The sequence below is a fragment of the Sinohyriopsis cumingii genome, chromosome 18, assembly GCF_028554795.1.
Source record: "Sinohyriopsis cumingii isolate HCF-2022 chromosome 18, ASM2855479v2, whole genome shotgun sequence".
Lineage (NCBI taxonomy): Eukaryota > Metazoa > Mollusca > Bivalvia > Unionida > Unionidae > Sinohyriopsis > Sinohyriopsis cumingii.
In genome coordinates, this window is record NC_142978.1 from 35615999 (window position 1) to 35642065 (window position 26067).

The 26067-nt window shown below is 33.8% G+C and overlaps 1 protein-coding gene across 1 annotated transcript; it reads right to left on the bottom strand.

The window, feature by feature from the left end:
• LOC149776392 (protein white-like) lies at positions 1 to 25737 on the bottom strand. Its single transcript, XM_089942364.1, has 19 exons — positions 24999 to 25737; positions 23756 to 23804; positions 22690 to 22876; positions 21913 to 21984; positions 21355 to 21453; positions 20731 to 20897; positions 18827 to 18898; positions 17493 to 17595; positions 15928 to 16023; positions 14727 to 14755; positions 12989 to 13094; positions 11807 to 11938; positions 11164 to 11256; positions 8025 to 8082; positions 5705 to 5782; positions 4655 to 4760; positions 3997 to 4100; positions 2005 to 2081; positions 1 to 908 (listed from the first exon to the last, which is right to left on the bottom strand). Exons 1-19 carry the CDS (start codon positions 25549 to 25551, stop codon positions 804 to 806), a joined length of 2286 nt encoding a protein of 761 aa, XP_089798490.1. The 5' UTR covers positions 25552 to 25737; the 3' UTR covers positions 1 to 803.
• Positions 25738 to 26067: the final 330 nt, after the last annotated feature.

Consider the following 26067-nt stretch of genomic DNA (forward strand, 5'->3'; position numbering starts at 1 on the left):
GTTACATGTAGTCTCAAGCATACGGCTGGCGTTCTTTTTCATGATATTGAGAAGTATCAAAAAATTCTTAACTCTTTTAGCTAATATACTATATTGATCTGACTATCCGTTCAAAAGATTGTAATTGTTGTAAGGTTTAACGGCCATTTTTCAACACACGACAGGCTATACATGGCGGCCAGGAGGAAGAACCCTGGAATACCCTTTTATGTATTTCTGAGCTGTAACTGCAACGCAGAAAATTTTTGAAATCATGAAAAGAGAGAGATCATACACGTACGCATGTCACCTCGAACGAGTAAAGCGTGGAATTTCAAAAGTCTATTTCATGCAATCGTTCATAATGTCGAACAACTACAACTATACCTATTCCAATATGACCAAAATGTATTCAGAATACTTTGTCAGGAAATACACCTACATGTAACCTGATTTATTCACACGTCAAAGTCTGGATAACAACTGGTGATATTCAGATTACGTTAATTAGATACACTTTAATAGTTCATTCAGGTTGAGATACGGTTGTAAGGACTTCAGGATCTATACTTGATGGTCCGTTGTGTTAAATAATGTATGCTAACTTGAGAAATATTGGTGAGTATTATCACTGCAAATTATTGATTCTCTTGTAACGTCATCTCATCACGTTTCCTCCAACTCCAATGCATTTTTGGTGGCTGTTCCAAGAGACTGTGATCACAAACTTTAAATATACTGAAATATATGGCTTTATTCTCGCATCAATTATTTTGCAAATTGAGCAACTGACGTGATCCGTTTATCCTTGAATGTTAGAGTTTCTATAGGACCGAACGTCTGGCCCGAATGAAAAGTATAATAAATGCAATGATACGGTATCCAATCATCAGTGTCACCATGAGGGATAGGTCAAGGTTCCAATTACTCTGAAATGTAAAGCATAGAAATATGAATATCCATATCAACTGATGATACTCCCTATAAAATATTAAAAGAACTGTATCAATTTTTGTGGAAATATAAAGATCTAAAACCTCTTTTGAGTAAAGTAATTTTATCTCGTATGTTTATACATCACCTTCAGCATGATTTGCATTTCCTAAAAATACATCACTCTGGAAAAGTGTGTGTGTGTGTGTGTGAGAGAGAGAGAGAGAGAGAGTTGGATTTTTAACGTAGCTTTAACAATTTCCCAGTCATAACGCTACGATGTCTGCAATGTTACAGTTTATAGTGATGTCTAGCACTGGAACATCATGCGGCAGATATGTAGCATTATGTCTCATCAATGTCCATTTTGGCCTATGACATATAGCCAGGCCCCCAGCTGCCACCTAGCGTCAGTGATTGATCAATACTATGTAATGCAGATATAATGTACGATAACAAGGTTCAAAAAAGTAGATACAAATGTAGAAAATATATAATAACGTTGAGTTGGAGCAAGCCGAAAGTATTGATTGAATTTATTTCACATGTTGAAATTATTTTTGTTTTATTTAAAGCAGTATGTGCGCAAGTTTGACAAGTTGTGCATCTAGCAAAAACTTTGCTATACAAATGAAGGTGGGTGGAGCTTGAGGTAATTAGCTTAACTGTTATTGGCTAAAATGGCATGTATGTTTGAGGTGATTAATACTGCCCAATTCTAGTCAAGGCCATCCTCAACAGAAATAAATAAATAAATGCAATAGACCCAATCTGATATATTTAAGGACCTTCGGACAAAATCTATCCTTTTTAGCTTTTGTCTGAATACGAGTAACCAGTCAGACAGATGTACATTTTTAAGAAAGTACACTGATATCACTAGTAGTATATATGTGGACGTGTGTGTGTGTTTGTGTGTGTGTGTTCTAAGATGGCATAATATATATATATATATATATATATATATATATATATATATATATATATATATATATATATATATATATATATATGTGTGTGTGTGTGTGTGTGTGTGTGTGTGTGTGTGTGTGTGACACATCTAATTCGTGTAATATTTGCGCTTTTATTTACCTCCACGAGTCCAAAGTACTCAATAACTACGTGTCCATTTGGAAATACGCACTCACTGGAATTAGGTCCTTCGCAACCTTGAAGAAGACAGTTTGAGATATCTTCTTAATATCGATCATTTGGTTTATTATTACCATTATATGTTTCTTCTACCCCTAAGATAGAGATGTATAAAAAAAATTTCTTGGTGAATAGGCACTAGAATTGTACACTGCATACCTTTTTGTAGAAATCCCTTTCACCCAAACAATCCCAATTAGTTGGTTTGCAAAAAATATGTCCGTTGGAAAATAGGTTGTCATTTCATTATTTCAAGATGTGTGATGTTCATGTTTGGCCCAATCAAAACCACTCTGTGCAGGTATCAAATCATAGACTTCAATTAATTCATATAGAAACAGCAATGTAAAGGTTTGCAAACATAATCGTTTTTCTGTTTTATTTCTTTGTGTTGTCTATGTTTTGTATTTGCCTTTGAAAAAGCCTCATTAAAGAATCGAGAGCGCTTATGCTACTTAGATACTAGTTTCGCAACATTTGTTGTCAGTTTATTGCATTTATCTTAATCAATTCCTGACACACGCTATCCCTTGCTGAATCCAGTGCACTTGAATTATTGTTATTCGCCATATGATTTGTATATATATATATATATATATATATATATATATATATATATATATATGTGTGTGTGTGTGTGTGTGTGTGTGTGTGTGTGTGTGTTGATTAGAAAGAGCTAGAATGCATATATTGTTGAAAGAACTACAGCAGACATGTAGATTTATATAGACACATAAAAGGATAAGTAGAAAATGTTTTCGAAAAGCTAGATTTCTTTTAGAGAGAGAGAGAAAGAGAGAGAGAGATTAAAGCACTTACTATATCAATTTACTTAAGAATTACCATGTAGTCATGCATCAAAATGTTTGAGAATCGGACTATAGAGAATGATTTGAAAACGCTTTTTTTTTTTTTGTTTTGTTCATTTAATTGTTTGACAAGCAGTATTATTGAGTCATCTTTAGTTATTACGTATACAACATATCTTAATCGCCACCTGCGAATTCTTAATTTTCTTAAAATTGATCACCCTTTGAACAAAATCTTCTTGGTAGTTAATCGTTGAAAACGAGTGCCCTTTATTTTCGAAACACACACCTGTCAAAGAACTCTCACGAGTTGTATTTTTAGAAAGTAACACCTACTCGCCACAAAATCGGCGACATGCATCAAAACAATATTTGAAAAGTCATTGTTTAGAGTCGGCAATCCGACAAACTACCAGAAACTAACTTAAGACCGGATAGTAGGCGAATCCCTGATACGTACAAATATAATGATCATTGTGTAACTGGTAAGTTAAAATAAAAACATTTATTCCTTATTTTCAAAACATAAAGTCAAAATAAAAATATTTATTCCTTATTTTCAAAGCATAAGTTAAATTAAAAATATGTATTCCTTATTTTCAAAACATAATTTACAGAGCAAATATTCACATTATCACGTCTACGCAAGAAACTGTGAGACTGAGCTTGACATTGACTTCATAATGGAAATGCCACATTAAATAGATGAAAGAAAATGTAGCCAGGTAAGCAGAAGAGCAATGTGCTGATATATGTATTGGGGTGAGATTGCAGGGTATTAAACTTGCAGAGCATAAAGGATTAGGAACTAAACACGAACCCTTGTTGGCAAATTAGCTCAAAAGAGTTACTGTACTTTATCCAGACCATCGACGTTGAATAAAATTTCTTGTATTTTGTATCCCTCTCTCAAGTTTTGGACTTGCCCAAGAGCAAGTGCCTTCCAGCAATGAGCTTGCCGGAACAGAATTTGAACTTGTCGCTGGAGTTGGGCAAGTGGATTTGTAAATCCCTGCACTTGAAATGTTGAAATGTCTTTTACAAATATATTTTTACTTTGATCAAACAAACACGCTGAATTTACATTAAAATGAAACTTAACTTATCAAAAGTGTTTACTCACCCCCTATGTTGTCGATGCTCTCCCACTGATTAAGCGCTATCAGTTCAAAAGCGTACTTAAACCAAGAAAGGTACTGAAGCCACTTGAAATAAACGGGAATCGAACTAAAGGAAAAGACAACTATATTAACATATGTCTAAATGATGTCATGTTTCTTCTGAAACAATGAAACAAAAGTCGGGCACCATCATGCATTTACTATACAGACACCTTGTGTTTTTTGAGAATCATTTATATTTTGTTTAAGCAAAACTTCGCAATTTCTGAGAGGAAAATTGCACAGTATGTTTTTTTTTCTTTTCTTTTTTGTCCATAAAAGCAGTTAAAACCGATACGAAACAAAAATAAAGTGATCTAATACTAAATATTATTCAAGTGTCAGAAAGAAAAGATAAAATAATTTGAGACGAACTATTGGCATTAAATCCAGAAATATCTAGAAATTAATATAAACTGAAAAAGATATAATCTAAAATATTTAAGATTTCATGTTGCTCAGATCATCTCTATATCAAGTGAATATTTGTTCAGCACTTAGCTGACATTGTTGAACAGTTTCTAGTCGACAAAATAAATATATAGATATAAAGGTATGGATAAATGAATTAAAATAGTCATTCATTCACTCATTCATTAGTAAAAGTGCATACAAACTTACTCGACATTAATAAGTAAACCACCTAATAAGAACAGCGGAATCATCAGTGGTGGAGCTAATGCAAGTGCCATGTCCATGCTCTCAGACATACATGACACTATCAAGCCTGGAAGACAATATGTAACATGCAGATGTTGTTCAAATTAATAGTTTACTTGTGCATGTACATGTTAATAATATGACGTATAAATTATTCTAACTGTATCAGGCGTGTACTGACCTCAAATATTATTTTCTGATTTAAAAAATAGTATTGTAGATAATATTTGCACCTGTACTAGAATCTGCACTTAAAACTAAAGGTTTGTCATTTAAAACATAAACAATTTAATCGAGAATGTGTGTATTTTCTAAATATCAGAGAATAGTAACAGTAAAAGATAGATTTGAAAATCTAATGAAAAATCCTTAAAGTAAACATGATTTATGGATTTGGATGTCGTATGAAGGCAATGTTAAGATATACAGAATTTACAAGGATAAGTAAAACAATATTACTTTAACATTAAGGTAAGGCTATAAATACAATAGCTATTCTCTTAACAACCTAGCAAAGTATATTTGGCATCACGTTAATTACCATAATAATTATAGTGAAAACAATATGCTATGAAAATTACACTTTTGTCTCTCATGCACGTATTTCATTTGTAATAAAACGCTGTAATTATTAAAGGATATATATATATATATATATATATATATATATATATATATATATATATATATATATATATACACATCTACAATTTGACAGACAAATCGTGTTACTAAAAATAGTTTTGTTTTTCACGCAAAAAAGAGGGTGTCTTGAGAAAAATTATCTTGAATAGAGGAAAACGAGGAAGAAGAATAAGATGAAGACGGAGAAGAGACAAGGAAAAGAGAAGAGAAGATGATGATGAACATAAAGAAACAGCAAACACGTAATAATACTCACGTTGATGACGATAGCGAAATCGTCGTAGACGAAATAGACTACCATGATGATGATGATGATACAGATGAGGAGGAGGAAGACGATATTGAGAATCAAGATCGATGACTTACCAAATGAAACGGAAGTATTGACAACCAGAATCAGTATTCCATAGCAGATAAAAAATGTCTTGGCTGTTCCATACAGACCTAATAAGATTGGCAACATTCTTTAAGTCATTAATCTGTGGCTTTGGTTTACTACATTCACTCATTCACTCATTCAACATCAATATATGTATGTATGTATGGATGGATGTATGTATGGATGGATGCATTAAAGAATGTGTGTGTGTGTGTGTGTGTGTGTGTGTGTGAAATTCTTCAAAACCGAAAGCCCAGTATACCGGAATCCCCTCAAGACAGAATTTGTGGGGGAGTCCCGAATTTTCCCCAGTAACAGTGAACCTTAACCCTTTAACTCCGAATACGGAAACAATTTTCAAGCATAAATGTCAGTTGTATGCTGTAGAGAGAAACCCACACAGCGAACCCATTTAAAACTTAGAAATGTATTTTAGCTGTTAATTTCATGACACATATTAACTTCAGTTAGCAAGTACTAAAGAAGGCTTATCTGTGAAACGACGACCTGGAAAATGTCCCAATGGTCACGTGAGGTTCAAACAAAAAATAATACACGCGCCAACACAAATTATGCTAATCTGAAGTTTTTGCGCAGTAAAAAGAGTCAACGTTTAAAAAAAATGGATCACAACCAAACGTTTGACCGTAAGCCATTTAAGAAAATTATGTTCATCTGCTTATTATCTAATTACCATTGGTGTTATTAGTTTGTAGAGTTATTTATATCTATATTTTTTGTAACTCCTGGTATATGATTTTATTTATTTTTCGTAACTTTTTTGTTCGCTGTTGCAAACTGTATAGAATATATTTTGTTATAAACCTGTGTACGTGACCTGGCTCTGAAGAACGCGAATTGCATACGATCTATAAATAGATATTTACCTGTGTGTTGCCAGTTATTAATAATGATCTTAATAATAAGACTTAAAATGGCGCCTATGGCCTAATTTCTTAGTGACTGGTGGAATTTCGACGTTTTGTAGACGCCCACATGGCAGTCATTTGATGAGATGATGTCATGTCCATTTTCGTTTGGATAAAATGAGTATCATTACAAATATTTAAGTGAAAACAATATGTCGGCATAGCCATCCATTCAGGAGAAGTGTCCACTTGTCCACAAGAAGAACTTGAAGGCCCCACCACCACCACTCCCGTGGCAACCAAGTTGTGAGGTCAGATCAAAATTCTTTCATATAGAACAAACTACACGCCATTAAAAGTCTTTTAATGAAAATTCCATGTCGATTAGTAACAATACAAAGATTTTCAAGATGACTTGATTTGCTTTTACGGCACAGACCCGTATGAAAGTTCATATTGTGACGACGAAGTTGAGGAAAATTGCTTTACCCAGGGTACACCGAGATAGTCGCACCAAGCTGATCAGATGGAAGAACTCGAAATTCAACCCTTGGTGCCACGTTCAGCTGGCTAACTACTAAACTATCTACTAAGCTCATATGGTCCGATTGGAACCATGCGCTCCTGGCCAGAACGGTCAAATTGGCACCATTTTCATTTATTATCGACATTGTATTATAATAAGTCGTTTGTGTGAAAATACTATGTCGTTATAACCATTTATGCAGACGTAGTAGCGAGATTTTCAAGATGACCACCATGACTGCCATGACCGAGGTTAAAGCAAGAATACCTTTAATTCAGGACCAAGTTCGTTTGATAAGAATTACTTTAGTAAAAACCACAGTACCGCTATGATCATCCATTCACAAAGGGTGACGGTAATAAGAATTTATGGACGGCTGCCATTTTAATTTAAGACTATTTTGCACTTTAAACCAATTGGAACTGCGATAATCCACTCAAGAGGTGTATGGATAACAATGTTTTCAAGACGGCCAGAAATTTCGTAAAAGGACTCTTGGTTAAAGCCAGAAGTTGAAATGACCATCATCATTAAGCATGTCCGCAATGACGGCCATTTTAGACTAATATCAGCACCACTTTCATGTAGTATGATCTATACATCATAAGAAGCCTGTTAATATAAACATTATGTCGATATGACCATCTGTTCAAGAGAATTAGCAATATATAAAACAACCACCGTGAATGTCCAAGGGGTGCGATTTTCATGTAAAACCTACTTCACCTCAAGAGAAAACATTTAGTGACTTTCCTCAATGTATTTTAGGAGGACTACCAATAACAAACAATTACCGACGATTGACGGACGATGGATGGGCGCAGGACAACGGCTGAAGTATCGTCGCAAAAACTCGCATAACTAAAACTGAGTATTTAAAAAAGAGAGAAGAAAGATAACTTAGACACTAACCTGACATCCAATAAACGATTGCGATGAATAAGGATGGTATAGCTATGAAAGAAGGAAGCTGGAAAAGAAGAGAACATTCACTTTTACACATTTGTAACAAAGTATTTTTAAAACGAAAATATTTTAAAAATTCAAATTTAATCCATTCTGAAAATGATTTTTTTTACAGTGACAAAAAATAAAAATAAATAAATAAAACAATTTAGTAAAGAGGAAAATATGTAAAATGAATCTGTTTAGTTGAGAATTATCAAAGATTTTTTTTAAAAAACTAATAGTGAAAAAGCAGATATGTTAATCAGTTTAAAATGAGATCTATCTAACCTTATTTTTAAGACAAAGCACTAATGAAATGTGTCCTACCGACGTATTAGCGTGATTTTAGACAGATAACATGAAAAATACTGAACTGTGACAATACGGAACTGTGACAAGGTATCACCGACCCACAATACAATTAAACCTCATGAAGAGCTGAAATAAGATCACCATATAAAAATACGAAAGTCGAGAAGGAAAACCAATCGACAATTGAAATATGAAAACAAAGCAAATCGAGGGGAAATATTGTCTTACAAAACTTACAGGAAATAACATATCAAAGCGACGCCTACCCCACCCTAGATAAAACTGAAAATGAAACAAAGCATAAGAAAGTTATATAATAACATAACATACCTTCCAAATTAAAAATAAATGAAATGGTATCAACGAACTTCCTTCAAGACCATTCGAATTAACCAATCATCAATATGAACCAATTATAAATATGAACCAATCAACAATATTTTGGCAATTCGCCAAAAAATGGGGATATTGTTTACACAACCATTAATTTGGGCTAAATTTGGATTATCCATACGTTCAACCCTGAAACAGTATTCTCGAAAGAATCCACTCGCTTAAAATAATGCTTCTTTGTGAGATACGAGCAAACGCGATAACTGACTTACATTAAGAAAACTTAGAAAGGACCGCCATTCAAGCTTTACGAGACATATGAAATATTCTTTTAATTAAATGTCAGAGGGAAATTCTCCAGAGAGCAAATCCTCCTTTGGCCCATGAATATCTAAGAGTAGTTTCTTCATGCTACTCTATCTAGTATCATTTTTTTTAATGTATCTGTCTTTACTACAAGCTTAAACTTTAGTGGGTGTTCTAAATGACACACAAGATAGTCAATTGAAACATCTCGAATCTTTTGGAGAGTCATATATTTGCGAAGAAAAGCAAAAAAAGAGGATATCCCGTCTGAGTTAAAAGATGGAATGGTCAATTTTGTTTCAAAATTTTATAATTCATTATTTTAATCTGATCTATACATGTGTACGAGCGTAGTGTCTTTTTCATCAGAAATATTAGTGAAACGCGCAAGAGGTCTAAGAACACCTCAGTATCGAACGAATAAAACAACACATGCATGATGCATATTTTGACCCTGTTTATCTGGTCATGAAGACAACCGTTGTCAGATAAATGGGTCTTAAATTTCCTGATATCAAAAATGTTTCCTTTAATCAACTAACGACCACGTCTTCAAGAGACTAATTTCACACTTGCACGGTTTTTTTGCCTCGCAGTTCGTATGATTGATCAATACATTCTTCTAAGCCCAAGATAATTATTTGGTGCCACATACCATAAAACGCGACCCAAATACAAAGAAGCGTTGCTGTCTCAAATTACTAAACACTTGTATGTAAAAATATCCCAGAAAGTCTCTATGTTAAGAAATGCAGTAGGGTCCATCTTAAAAAACTAATCCATGCGACCGAAAAGTCTCGAGAATACAGTATATTATGACCTCTGCTCCTAATAAATATCTTCCTGTGACGGTTGCACGCATTGGGGCGGGGTTCTTCCAATATATATTAATTCAATTATGATGAAAGTTCCACCCGGGCTCGTGGGGTTAGAAAGTTAAATTAGTGACGAGGTAGATTTACAGCTCTGAGCCCCCAGTCAGCAATGCCGACGGCTAAATTATACAGAACACGAAGATGAAATTCAATTAATAACAATTTAATTAATTCGATAATTTAAAACGATAAACTCTCAATCACCCGTCTTTCCCTCGACCAAGTGACAGCTTAATTCATCCCGTGATTTACTGTGTGAGTTCGATTTTCCCCCTGTCCTTGCGTCAACTCATCTCTTTCTTTCCCGCTAATTCCTTCTTTCCTTCCGTTCCTCCAACACCTCCTTCGACTCCGTTTCCCTCTCGACTATCTCCTCCTCCATTTTCGCTCCCAATTTCCTCTTCCTCCCTTCTCTCCCCTTTTCCTCCTAGACTTCAACTTCTCTTGACTTCTCTCCTTTCTTCTCCTTTCCTCCGTCTCTCTATCTGGGACTACGGGACCAAACTGTAACTGGTCTGTCCCTCAAAGCTTCCTTATTTGAAGCTGTCTGTACGTAGAATTTCCTGTTCTAAGATATTCCCGCCAATAACGAATGGCTGTTCGGAGTTACGCTATCCTCCTCTGGGCAATCTCTCCAGCGAACTAATTCTTGCCGGAAGACGAGGAGATATCATTCTACCCAAATCAGGGTCTCTCCCCTATCTCGATTCTGACTGGGTGGCGCTGTGACCCTGTCCAATCGTCTTAGAGGCCAGTTCAACCTGGCTGTCTGTCTGCAGGGAAAATAAGTTAAGACACTCCCACTTCTTCAGGCAACTTCTTTTGATCTGGACAAACGTTTCCATAACTAGGTGATAATTGACTATCTGGCGGCCTCGCAGCTCCTAGGTCTGGCTCTCCACTTCTAGCCATGGCAATCTTACGTAAGGGATTAGTGCTAGCCTAACATCAAACAATGGCTTGTCAGAATTACCTTGATTATACATGTTTCAAACTGGGGCTACTCTGGGTCGGGGTAAACGTGACACTTCCTTACAATGACTCCACACAATCGCTAAGCTCTATCAAAACTATAAACGAAAGACGCACATGCAAAGAGGATATAGCCTAGGTTTGTTACATTCATCCACAAAATCAGTATAGTATTGGATGGCAAAACATGTATTTGTATAATCTGTCTGTTTGGAGCAGTTGTCTTTTTGTAAATCAGGTTTTGCATAGGAAAATTTTTATTTTTCCTTGGTGTTTCTTTTTTCAATATATATAATAATAATTACCTCAGACAGTGATTTGCTCAGAAAATACACATCTGTCCTGTAAAGACCGATCCCATATTCTCTCAAGAAAATTGGAAGCTCCAGGGGGAACGTCTGTTTTACGGAAATGAGAAAATGAAAAGCGAATGTTTTAATGTTGGATGAATTGTTTTAAAACACTGTATAAAAATGATTATATCCAGCCTTCTTTAATTTTGCGAATATTGAAGAATATAATCATATGATATTTCTCTTTTTCAACGAAGGCCACTTTGCTAACGAAGAATTAACGAAAATTCAAATAGATACGTTTTCCGCTTACGGTGAGAATTGTGTCTGTATCATAAGTTAATCCAATTTTGAAAGTGTCACATAAGTTAATCCAACGATGAAACCATGTGGGGGAATTGTGTTTTCCTAATTATTTTAGGTTTCTTCATAATATATCCTTTTATTATATTAAATATTTTACAAGTAAAAGAAAAAGCAAATAAAATTCGCATATTTTAAATATATAGTTGACTGAGACAAATGTACATGTTCTTAATTCGCACATAACTGATTAATAAAGGGGACAGTATAAAGGCTTTCAAACGTCAGCATATATTATTCCTTCATTCGGTTAGTGGAAAATAGCGGGAAGAGGAAGAACTTTGTTACGCACGGTTACAGCAGAAAACATAGTTGAAGCAGTCATCTCAGTGATGAGGATAAACATAATTCCATTGATGTTCTGTACTCCAGGCTGGTCAACGCTTAGGTTAAAGAAAATTAACCCAACTAGTGTACCTATTACCTGTAAAGGTAGATAAGAACACAGTCATTGTATCTATTACTTCTAAAGGTAGACGAAAACATAACCATCGTACCTATTACCTGTAACGGTCGACGAAGACACATCCATCGTACATATTACCTGTAAAGGTCGACGAAAACACAACCATCGAACATATTATCTGTAAGGTAGATAAGAACACAATCACCCTATTTATTACCTGTAAAGGTAGATAAGAACACAGTCATCGTATATATTACTTCTAAAGGTAGACAAAAACACAACCATTGTACCTATTACCTGTAAAGGTCGACGAAAATACAAACATCCTATTTATTACCTGCAACAGTAGGTAAGAATACAATCATCCTATTTATTATATGAAATGGTAAATAAGAACACAATCAGATACACCTACTTTGTCATTCTATAAATTACCAGTATGTTTTCTTCAAGACAGGTGGGGAAAAAAGAATTGTATGCAGATCCAAAATGTACGAATAGAGTACTATGCGATTCGTTATTCGTTAATCTTCATTCATGTTCCATTGAAGAGATATTCCGACTGTTAGAGAGCATGATTAAACGTACAGAAGAAACACAATTTAGTTTAGAGTACTAATTTTTGTGAGCGATGTGAGTGTGTGTGTTTTTTGTTTTTTTTTTTGGGGGGGGGGGGGGGGCCGGGAGTGTGAGGGTGTAATTTTCGTTGGTTATAAAGAACTGCCGTTTACTATTTATGTCTGAAAGTAATACATATAAAAATAACTTGGATAAAAGGGTTCTGATTCTTAATGATGTAACATGTAGAAAAGAAAGACAAATTACCATTTATCCACTTACATGTTTGCGTAAAATTAATTAGAATAAAGAAAACATGATTTTTCGATTGTTGAATTTACTGTTATTCTCTCTCTCTCTCTCTCTCTCTCTCTCTCTCTCTCTCTCTCTCTCTCCCCCGGACGTGATTATATGTGATTACTTTGTCTGGTGTCAAACATAAGCTACAAGAATCAAAATCTTATAAGTTTATATGCTCTTATAAATCGAGACAGAAAATGTAAAGATTACCATCGTTTGTAAAAATCGGACCCTGATTATATTAGGTTCTCGAATGCTAGTTAACCAACTTCGTTTGAAGACGCATGACAATTGTCTGCACCAGGAAGCCTCATATCTAAAACAGAGAGTCGCATTAACTGTATTTACATGAAAACCATTATATGTGGTACAATAGAAATATAGCACATAATTCTGGAGTCATATATATATATATATATATATATATATATATATATATATATATATATATATATATATATATATATATATATTATGACTTAATGAATTGTTTTTATTCGTCTGTGCCTCCGTTATTTGAACACTTCTTAAGAGTTTCCTTGCTTTGTATTTCTCACTCCCTACTAGCAACATTTTGGCGTCACTGTTTTGTACAATTTATCTTATGATGTCTTTTATTTTATTATCACCAATTTCTAGCTATAATTACAACTGACATGTTGAAGCCTGTCGTGCATCAATTTTAGTAAGGGAGAAAACTCATAAGTAGTTGTAACTTGTAGCCCATTTCCAGTGCGACGTTGGTAATATTGGCAATGAAATTTGTACAGCTTGTAGTCCATTTTCAATGTCATATATGTAACACTAACCAAACATTTTTTAGAACTTTAGCCCGTTTTCAAAGCCACATTTTAAATATTGGCAAGACAATTGTTATAACTAGCAGTCCATTATCAATGCCATATCTGTAATATCTGCAACAAAAAGAACATTTTTCTAGAATTTCTGCAAGTAGATGTCTTTGTATGACTTCTCGACAAAATTGTTTCACATCTCGCCAGCACCACCACTACTACTGCCGCTTTTGATTGTGAACTCGTCTTTGAATTATATTTAATCCATGTTAGCATGATTTATGATGAACTGAGATAAATTTCAAAACGGAGACGTGGTTTCCACACAAGTAGTTAAAAATACAATTATATCAGGACAGCTTTCAATACGGAGACACGTTTTCCACAAAAGTAGTTAAAAATACAATTCTATTAGGACAGCCCTCAGTACGGAGACACGTTTTCCACATAAGTAGTTAAAAATACAATTATATTAGGACAGCTTTCAATACGGAGACACGTTTTCCCCATAAGTAGTTAAAAATACAATTATATTAGGACAGCTTTCAATACGGATACGTGTTTTCCAGAGAAGTATTTAAAAATACAATTATATTAGGAACGCTTTCAATACGGAGACACGTTTCCCACACAATTAGTTAAAAATACAATTATATTAGGACAGCCCTCAGTACGGAGACACATTTCCCACACAAGTATTAAAAAATACAATTATATTAGGACAGCTTTCAATACGGCGACGTGGTTTCCACACAAGTAGTTAAACTTACAATTATATTAGGACAGCTTTCGTTCAGCTCTTGCTATTTTTACTTTAAAAATATATACTACAGATCAGTAATATTTGAAAAACAACGCCATATCAACAGAAACATGGAGATACCAAATTGTATATTACGAGAAATAGCTATTTATCTATCAATAGTTTGATCAATTGTTATGCTAATCTGAGTATTAATGGATATATATATATATATATATATATATATATATATATATATATATATATATATATATATATATATATTGTTATAATGTCCATGGGGAATAGAAAATAAATTTATCTATTTGATAACATTCTTATTATTATTATTATTATTATTATTATTATTATTATCATTATTATTGGTTAATCAAATGAAACAGTTCCATACCTAGATGTTTCGCTGAAAGCTTCGTTAAACTGTAAATAAAATCGACATAAGTTTTATTCGTATCTTCGGTTCCTGATATTTTTCATTTTTAGAACACGTAGTCACAATGAATTACAGTTATATACTAGCACTCCTTGCACGCATAGTAATCACAATGAATTACAGTTATATATTAGCCTCTATCTACGCATAGTAATCACAATGAATTACAGTTATATATTAGCCTCTATCTACGCATAGTAATCACAATGAATTACAGTTATATACTAGCTCTCTATGCGCGCACAGTAATCACAATGAATTACAGTTATATATTAGCCTCTATCTACGCATAGTAATCACAATGAATTACAGTTATATACTAGCCTCTATCTACGCATATTAATCGCAATGAATTACAGTTATATACTAGCCCTTTATGTACGCACAGTAATTACAATGAATTACAGTTACATACTAGCCTCTATCTACGCATATTTATCGCAATGAATTACAGTTGTATACTAGCCTTCTATGTACGCATAGTAATCACAATGAATTACAGTTATATACTAGCCCTCTATGCACGCATATTTATCGCAATGAATTACAGTTGTATACTAGCCCTCTATGTACGCATAGTAATAACAACGAATTACAGTTACATACTAGCCCTCTATGTACGCATAGTAATCACAATGAATTACAGTTATATACTAGCCTCTATCTACGCATAGTAATCACAATGAATTACAGTTATATACTAGCCCTCTATGTACGCATAGTAATCACAATGAATTACAGTTACATACTAGCCTCTATCTACGCATATTAATCGCAATGAATTACAGTTGTATACTAGCCGTCTTTGTACGCATAGTAATCACAATGAATTACAGTTATATAATAGCCCTCTATGTACGCATATTAATCACAACGAATTACAGTTATGTACTAGCCTCTATCTACGCATATTAATCACAATGAATTACAGTTGTATACTAGCCGTCTTTGTACGCATAGTAATCACAACGAATTGCAGGTATATACTAGCCCTCTTTGTACGCATATGTATCTGAATTTAGGAACAAGAGAGAAAATAGATGTTGATTTAAGAATATTCACAAATTTATATTTAAAACAATTATTTCTACTATACTAAAAAAATACATATGTGAGCCTCTCTCTCTCTCTCTCTCTCTCTCTCTCTCTCTCTCCTTACCACAGGGCTGGCCTTTTTGACGCAGTTTTGCAACACATTTGTCTCTGCTTCCATCTCCTTTGCGTCCCCCGTTTCTTGAAATGCCTCGCAGATCCTCTAAATCGATAAATTATGATATGAAATATATGACAACTCTTTTAAAATAAACGATATATTAAATTAGAACTTGGGAAAGGTGACTTAAACTTTATTTGAAATTAACCAATTCACAACAGTTATGAGGATGGGTGTACCACAAGAATTACATACGTCATTTCATGTCCCAAACTAATTGCTACACATTTAATTAGTCCAATCTGCAATTCCCGAGAAAAAAAATCATTTTGGTTTTACTGATTCGTGCTTTGCTTAAAATGTTGCAGTCTCAGAGCGGTAGTAACAATGATGACAGATGTAGGAATTACGCTGGCCTGAATTACAGGCATAAAGATGGTAACAATGATGACAGATGTAGGAATTACGCTGGCCCGAATTACAGTCGTAAAGATAGTAACAACGATGACAGATGTAGGAATTACGCTGGCCTGAATTACAGTCATAAAGATAGCAACAAATTTGACAGATGTAGGAATTACGCTGGCCTGAATTGCAGTCATAAAGATAGTAACAATGATGACAGATGTAGGAATTACGCTGGCCAGAATTACAGTCGTAAAGATAGTAACAATGATGACAGATGTAGGAATTACGCTGGCCTGAATTACAGTCGTAAAGATAGTAACAACGAACAGATGTAGGAATTACGCTGGCCTGAATTGCAGTCATAATGATAGTAACAATGATGACAGATGTAGTAATTGCGCTGGCCTGAATTGCAGTCATAAAGATAGTAACAATGATGACAGATGTAGCAATTACGCTGGCCTGAATTGCAATCGTAAAGATAGTAACAATGATGACAGATGTAGCAATTACGCTGGCCTGAATAACAGTCATAAAGATAGTAACAACGTTGATAGAAGTAGGAATTACGCTGGCCCGAATTACAGTCGTAAAGATAGTAACAACGATGACATGTAGGAATTACGCTGGCCTGAATTGCAGTCATAAAGATAGTAACAACGATGACAGATGTAGGAATTACGCTGGCCTGAATTACAGTCATAAAGATAGTAACAACGTTGATAGAAGTAGGAATCGTGCTGGCCTGAATTGCAGTCATAAAGATAGTAACAAAGATGACAGATGTAGGAATTACGCTGGCCTGAATTACAGTCATAAAGATAGTAACAACGTTGATAGAAGTAGGAATCATGGTGGCCTGAATTACAGGCATAAAGATAACAATAATGAAGAAAGATGTAGGAATTACGCTGGTCTGAATTACAGGCATAAAGATAATAACTTTAGCGGCTGCTGCTGGCTTGAATTACAATCATAAAGATAGCAACAAATTTGACAGATGTAGGAATCATGCTGGTCGGAATTACAGTCACGAAGATAATAAGAAAGTAGACAGTTACAACAAAATTATCAAAAATGTGCACTCCAAAAATAACAATCACAAATGCTCACCACTACCACCAAAGCCACCACCACCACCATTATCATCATCAGATACATACGTTTATCCTATCTTGACATTCAGCACGCCTCTCTGGTGCCACAGCCAGTGTCATTATAAAATAGTCTGCCGGGTTGTAGTTCACTGGGCAAAAGTAACCGTGTCTGTAGAGGATGCAACATTGGTAAAAATAGAAGAGAAAAACGTGTAAAAACAAAGATTTTGGATACAGAAGTAACATTAAATAGATCAACCATTAAGTATTGGTAATTATATCAAATTTTGTAAACATTAAATCCCTTATACATCCCCCAACCACCCCAGATACAATAAAGGAGGACATGTTCGTCAGTCTGTCCGTAATTTGTCTGACTGTTTGTCCATAAATATTTTAATTTCAAGAATGTACCTCACAAACCCTAAATGTGTATTTTTTTTCTCAACCAGACGTGCTACACGTGTCAAACAAGATGCCTTATGCTATCTTAGAATGTTTCTCATGTATTATTTTTTTATTATTTAACGATGGAAACAAAGCGTGGTCTAAATAATATTTAAACTGAGTAGCTTGGTTAATAGGTTCATTCAGTCTAAGTTGTTACACAAGCGTGCAACGGGGAGGGAGGAGAATATGTCATCTTAGCTGACTCTCATTTGAGGATGCTGGCTTCTAACATAAACAATCTTGTTATGCACATAAGTGAAGTAAAACATTTAAAACAGATGTTTCAGGTTTGTTTCTGTTCCTGTTTGTATTAGAATTCATTATATATATGTTTGGGCGGGGGGATTTTTTAAACAGGGCAAATCAAATTCCTGGAAAAGATGGCATTTTAGATAATAGCCATTTCTTTTCATCATCAAATACTGAACACGATGTATCAGCAATGTTCCCGATTGAGTGTGAAGAATTTCTAGAGTATGTACGTCCTTCAAAGGTATACATTACCAACCTAATCATAACATATTGAACGATTCTGACAAGGTAAAGTTTACGGAGAAAACAATGAGCATATAATAATTTTGAATACTTAATTTTTTTTATTAGCGTTACATTCAATAACATTGATTGCAAAAAGGAGCATATTGTGTTATTTCCTGAAAAATAACTTTATTACTTTGTTTTCTTTGTGAAAGAATATACAATGTACATTATTTTTATTGTTACATTGATACTCCGATTTTATGAAGGAAATATAGCAGTTATCTTTTGGTTTGTTATTTTGGAAGCTACAACAGTGATAAAATAAAGCCACAAAGACTAAAATTTAGAACTTTTAAACAAACACAATTTGACATAAATCCAATTGGATACAAGATGAAAATCAACCAATCTTCTGCTTTCTTAAATTATTTTTTGGGCGGTGGCTTAGAAAATATTTCAAGCAAACTCACTGTTGGAAGAACTTTAATGCATTTTGGGATGAGCCAATAAAGGCCACTCTTCCTTCTGCCATCAGCAGTACTCTGTTACAAACAGAAAAACGAAAAGCAAGTCTGGGCTAGCGCTGTGAATGGTAAAGGTATGTCATATCTCTCTCTCTCTCTCTCTCTCTCTCTCTCTTTTAAATGTCTGATGAAATATCCAGAAATTAATTTATCAACGAAGTACATAACGAATTTTGCGTTTTAAAAAAGCAAAATTATTTGATTCACAAACAATATATTAAAAATACATACATACATACATACTCGGGTGCAGCGGAAATAAAATTCTTATTTTTCTATATTTGTTAATAACTTGATGGTAGATTTCGGATACTAAACACACACACACACACACACACACACACATTTTGCGAAAATGACAATATCTTGTAGGTAGATGTAAAATACTTCATACGACTAAAGATAACACAAAATATCCCCTGATGATATTCAGTTAATCTCTTATGTGACTCCGTGGCTTCTAATAAAGCAGTTGCATATTTAAAATTTTGGAGAATGAGTCGAGATTATGGTCATGCCAATTATAACGAGTTTATTACTATTATTATTATTATTATTATTATTATTATTAGTTGTTTTAATTTTATCAGGTGTTGTTGTCGTTGTCATTTATAATTTTTTTAGACTTCGTGTCAGTTACTCCACTCTTTGTTTCAGCAAACGTTACAAAGGATGTAACCAGGCCCAATACTTAGATGAGTTTGAATACACAAACCAAAATTGCCCACAATTAGCCTTAACATCTGTCTAGATGACAATATTATTTAGTCATTATTCGCAATATTATTTAGGTATTATTTGCAATATTACTTAGCCATTATTCGCACATTCGGGCTATCTTTGTAACTTGTACATTTTTTTAAATTTTGATTTATGCATAGTAGCTCGTTTAGCGATATATGTTTGATTTTGTTTTAGCTGCTGATGCAAATTAATAAAATGAACAAAACACAATTTCCTCATTTTCTTTTGAGAAGAGTAAAATGTATGTGGTTTGTAATATTTATCGAATAAATCTGTATTCCTTCAGTAAGCCTCACTGTTATGGTTATATATATATATATATATATATATATATATATATATATATATATATATATATATGCACTTCTGTAAATTCTGTTCATTGCTGTAAATTGTATTTTTTTATACTTGAAACTAAGTACGTGCATAGGTTTTATTTTGAGATATTAAGAACGTAAACTTGCGTAGGATCTATATATAAATGGTTATGTATTTGTTTACAGTAACTAATAATAATATTGGTGGTAAACATGGTGACAAATTTCGAATTTTCTCTCATAGGACAGGTCGGTCATGTGGTATCTCAGAAAGATTAAGTTAGTTCCCATTGGATGTGCAAGGTCACATGAACAGTTATTTTAAAATATTAAATTCAGTAGTAAGATCTGTCACGCGGGGGTTTATTGGGCCATATGTTCGACTCTTGACGGTGTATATAAGGACAGAACTGAGAAATCAGATTCATTCCTATTTCTGATTCATTCTTTTGTCTTCTGTTCTTGTTACAACATCAAGTCTGCAGACATATTTTAAGTTGTATTTAGATAGTATTTGAGAGGAAAACATTCGCTTATATCATTCAATAGAAAAAGAAACTGCTCGGTGGACTAGAACAATATTCAGGGACTAATGTGAATTATTCAATGGAGTTTTGATAATGCCATTGTGATACGTTCTTTAGAGGATCTTAAATTCATTCGAAACATTCGATTCCTTGGGACTTGAATATAACTTTTTTAGAATTATTTTGGAATTTTATAATAGCCCAGTTTGGACAAACAAACAAATATGTGGAAATAAAGTGGATTTGAGAAAGAAGTAATTACTTATCAAACAGAGCGTATATCTCTGACGAAGGCTGGTGAATGGTACATAAAATGGTTCTCCCGCCTTTTGCCATTCCCTGCAGAGTTTGCACTATATTTTCAGCCATGAAGGAGTCCAGTCCAGACGTTGGCTCGTCACAGAACAACAATGGTGGATTGGTCAGAACCTGCAGTTCAATCGAAAATAAAACCTAATGAAATCATATATGAAAAACAATACATTAACATTTTGAAAATGAGGTAGTGCAAATGATTCTGATGAAACATATTTTGCTCAAGCCTTTTCACATTGTAATTAAATATACTATAATTGGATGGGACCAGAAGCCATTACTTAGTTTTACTGAAAATGTTTTGAAGCAGCTAAAGCGTATATATAATTGCTTGCGACTAAAAATAGTCAAAATAAAATGCAATTAATATAAAGAAAGAAATACGATTTATTTTAAAACGTTTTTTTTGTATCCAAAAAATGCAACCCCGTAAAGTATTGCTTCTGATTCTCTAAAGCGAGTGGTCATTATAGTATGCTTCGATGGAGTACACGTCGAGTAAAGTAAGTCTATAATTTCGAAGAGGTACATTTAATTGAGGTACAAAATACTGTGATAAAGTCCTGCTAACCTCAGAGGCAAAGGAGAGCCTCCTCATTTCACCTCCGGAAATCCCCTTTGTTCTCCCAGGCCATCCTATGACGTTGTCAACACACTTGGACAAGCCAAGCTGAAATATATCGATACAAACCAATATACAAATAACGAGTCGTGTTTTAAGATCACATTTTCAAAGGTTTAAAAATATTTTTCACACAACTTTCAGAGAAGTTATATGTGTATGTAGAAGAAGAAAAAACAACCAAAGAACGTATACTAACTTTTGTAGAAAGATCACTGTTTGAAAGTCATTTCTTATAGTTTTTTTTAGAGGAACTGATTTAGTTTGCCTGACTATACGGTCAATATTCATTTGGTTTTGAATCCTCCATGAGTGCAGTTTCATTTCTCTATATGTAAATAACGTACAAATTTTGCTATTTCCCACCTACAATACAATAAAATGCATATTGTTATTCTGGTAACCAAACAGCCCACGCCATTTTTACTCGAAAATTATGTTCTATAATCGCCTTTATTTTTGCAAGAAGTTTACAATTCCAGTTCGATAGGCACAAGTGAACATTACCTCACGAACAACTTCCTCCACTCGAGCAAGCCTTGCATGAGTAGTGATGGTCTTGTCCATTCTTAGCAATGCCTGTTAATAACAAATGTATGCATCATGAACAAGCTATAACCAAAGATGTTACAATTAAGAATCGATTCTAGAGGATCAAGTTTCTTCTTGAATTATTAATAAGACATCTTGTGGGAAAGTATTGTTAATTAAAATAAAAATTAGTGACATCTGTAAAACATAAAGACAATGTTGTATTTGTAAATAGGATACTGAAATAGTATATTTAATCGCGTCAATTTTTACGTTTCTTCAAACATATATTACATGATAGATATGCAAAAAGACATAATTATTATTTACTTTTAGAGAAAGGAAATGGATCTATACAGTTATAAATGATCAATGTCAAAAAATTATTAATGTCGAAATTGTTGGTACAATTTGTCGTACATAATTATTAAATTGTACATTTTTTTATTTTATTTTTTGTGCTTTTTTCTTTTTCTTTTTTTTCTTCGTGTTTTTTTTATTTTTTATATATTATTATTTCAGGTAGAGCTTGAAATGAAAGCACATGCGTTCGGTAATTACGTTACCTTCTTCACATAGGATAATGTGACGGACGTAATAAAATTGTATATCGGTTGAGAAACGGTTACTAAAACTTGTTTGTCGAGTTCCCCTCTCAGAAACATATCCAGGAATAATTCCAAGATATTGGATTTATGTTTTAGATATTAAAGCAGTCTTTAAATGGGATTATGATACAGCCATTTTGCGTACCCTGAATATAAGATGCTCTCTGACCGTCATCGTGGGAATAAACATATCGTCTTGTTGTATGTATGCTGAGATGTTTCGAATTCCCCTACCGACATTAACTCCATTGACTCTAACATCCCCTGTTACAGCCAGAGTTTTTTGATTTCGTTGCGTTAGCGAATTCAATAGAGTTGTCTTCCCTGATCCGCTGTGTACGAAGAGAAAACCAGTTCGTGAATAGACGGAATATAATCGTTCTCTAAATAGCATTTAATTTTCTTTGTAATTTAATTTTAGTTTACAATGCAGTTTAATGCATAAATTCCACACAGTAATGGAAATATTGTTGTATTTTAAGCCAATTATTTGCATCAATTAACTCTTGGAACATACCTTTATAATGCCATTCTCATAACCAAGGAGCCGTGACCACAAGGCGTTCCGATTGTTCTTTAAGATTTTATTTATTACGTAGATCACTGTAGATAACATCAAAATACCTCCAGAATTCTTGTTTGGTTAATTAAATGATATATATATATATATATATATATATATATATATATATATATATATATATATATATATATATATATATATATATATATATATATTGATGGGAATTAATGATTTTATCCAGTTGTAATGAAATATCCATAAAAATTGTTATTATTATTATTATTATTATTATTATTATTATTATTATAAATAATGGCAACAAAGAGGAAAAAGCGGTGTAATAATAAAACAAAAATATCGCCAAATAAAGTGGAACATAATAAAATGCGAGACTGAAATAATTAATGCTTAGTTGATATAGCTACATGTTACCAGCAACAATGTGCTAATTAAGAAGTGTGAAAACTAGTCGAGAAGAAAGGAAGGAAGAACGAACATGAACGCATTGGAAATAAAATATTTCATTTTCATAAATATAGAAAATGAAAATAAAGAATAAAACGAAATACAGAGTGAAAGAGGGAGTACCGACCAGGCACAGAGATACAGTATTTAAGTTTCTCCGAGTTATCAACCGCGTGGAAGAATCAGACAGAATGACCTACATGACAAGAGAGATAGTACTGACCTGGCACCAAGAACTGCTAGAAGCGTCCCATACTTCACGAGACCGTGAACTGAAAGTAATTTAATTTACCGGTTTTATATATTAAAATGGAAAAGAGAAAACAATACCTGATAGTACAGAATTTATTTGAAATTACATAGTAAGAAACTATACGAAACAACAACACGTACGATCTTGGGTTTACACTCGATTCACGATGTTTTAATATTCTCTGTGGTGCATGTGAGATTTTCTCTTTAACTTGATATGAAAATCTATGTTATAAGAAAGAGACAAAAAAAAGGAAGAAAGAAGGAAAGAAGGTCGAATCCGAGCACGTTGGAAATGATAATACGTTTTCCTCGATGTACAGTGTGGGGTGTAAAAGCACTTTAGAATTTTCTTTTATGTTATATATTATTAGCTGATTTTAGGTCTAAAAAATATCACTTTCTCTGCATATTTGTGCCACCTACATGTGAGGTAGGATCAGATACAGTATTATGTTTAAGCATAAGTTTCGTTATATCAGAGGATCAGTTCAGACAATTTGCCTTCATATTACAGTAACACTATCATCATCAAACCTTAAGTTGAGAGTTTTCAAGAAAGAAATAATCGAGTACCGTTACAAAGTTGGGATAAAAATCATAGAGTTTCCCTACTGATCAAGGTTACTTACACGTCTTTATAGAAAAAATAATAATTAATATGCTCATGTGAAAGTTTCATATCTGATATATCTACAGTGATGCAAACAACTCAGATCTCATACATTTCTATTTATGCGCATCATTTTCATTCTCGTGTTGTTTTTTAAAAAAATGATTTTCTATTCTGGACTTATTTCCAGTGTTCGATTTGTAACATGAAATGTACCGTTGCATGAAATTTAGATTCTCTTTTAAGTGATAAAATTATTATTGTCTTGCCTTATTTTTCAAAAGCAAGAGATGAAAAACAGTGTTACTCACTATTGTGTAGTACTTGTGTTAGTGATCATTCTGTAGTACTGACATTACTCACACCATTGTGTAATAATTGTGTTACTAACCATTGTGTAGTACTTGTGTTAGTGATCATTCTGTAGTACTGGTATTACTTACACCATTGTGTAGGACATGTGTTACTCGCCATTCAGTAGGACTTGTGTTACACACCAGTGTGTAGTACTTGTGTTAGTGATCATTCTGTAGTACTGGTATTACCCACCATTGTGTAATAATTGTGTTACTCACCATTGTCTAGCACTTCAGTAACTCACCATTGTGTAGTACTTGCTTCGGTTGTATCGAAGGATCGGGACCACGGAAACAACTTCTGCTTGGGGGTTTTACGTACACGTTGACGCCTCTCCACGTGAGCGTTACATTATGAGACTCAATCACGCTAGGACTTTTGTTCCGGTAAAGTATGTCACGTACGGCTAGAATATTGTCATATTCTCCATTCTGAAGCGATTCAATTTTCATGGTACTCCCATTTGCATCTTGTGTCGACATATCATTGAATGTGGAAGAAATCTTGCCGTCATCGCTTTTGACTCCGTTGTTATCAATAGAAGACAGTCGAGATTCTAGGTTAACACGAGTGGATACAGTTTCGCAGCTGCTACGTGAGATATTGTCTAGATCATCATCAACAGACTTGAAACGTCTATAAGTTATTCCATCGTCAGGCTTATGTCTTGGGTCATCCGAGTGAGCTATGGGCCACCGTTCATCAACACTGGTTGTTGCATCGAAGCTGACGTTGAAACTTACGTAAGTTGACTCATTCGTTTTTTTTGTCCGTAAGTACGGTTGTTTGTCCTCCATTTTAATAAAATATACCGTGAACACAAATTATCTTTGTTGTCAACAGTAAATACTCCAAGAAATTATTCACTTCTAATAAATTAAGTAGCTATATGTCCCACATATCAACTTCGTTAGGGATAAACTATGCACGAGACTACATGCCGTTCGTACGAGTAACAAGAACAAAACTCTTGACACCAATGACTGTTCTACATCATTCAACGCTATCTACTCCATATAAACTATCGCAAGTCATTCCACTTATTGCACAGTAGGGTATGGTGTAAAGAGTTCACATCCAGATAACAGATTTGATATTTGTGCAAGATAACGTTGGGACTCTATTACATACAAGGTCAAAATCAAAACCTGCAGTTCAGTGACTCGTTGATATCTTGAGGCACACATACGGTTAACATTAACACCCGAATGTGTGTGAACGTGCGCGTATGTGTCGATGGACACCACTTCCCCAGCAAATATTTGTTTCGATGGATGGATCTATAGCTACAAATATGAGTGGCAATGTTGACA

What these genes read in the sequence shown, in the direction of transcription:
- LOC149776392 (XM_089942364.1), bottom strand. Translation starts at nt 25,551, where the DNA reads ATGGAGGACAAACAACCGTACTTACGGACAAAAAAAACGAATGAGTCA. An exon ending in CTATGTTTTCTGCTGTAACC is followed by an intron (nt 11,257 to 11,806) that starts GTGCGTAACAAA and finishes TCCGTAAAACAG; the next exon opens with ACGTTCCCCCTGGAGCTTCC. An exon ending in AGTACTTTGGACTCGTGGAG is followed by an intron (nt 909 to 2,004) that starts GTAAATAAAAGC and finishes TTTACATTTCAG; the next exon opens with AGTAATTGGAACCTTGACCT.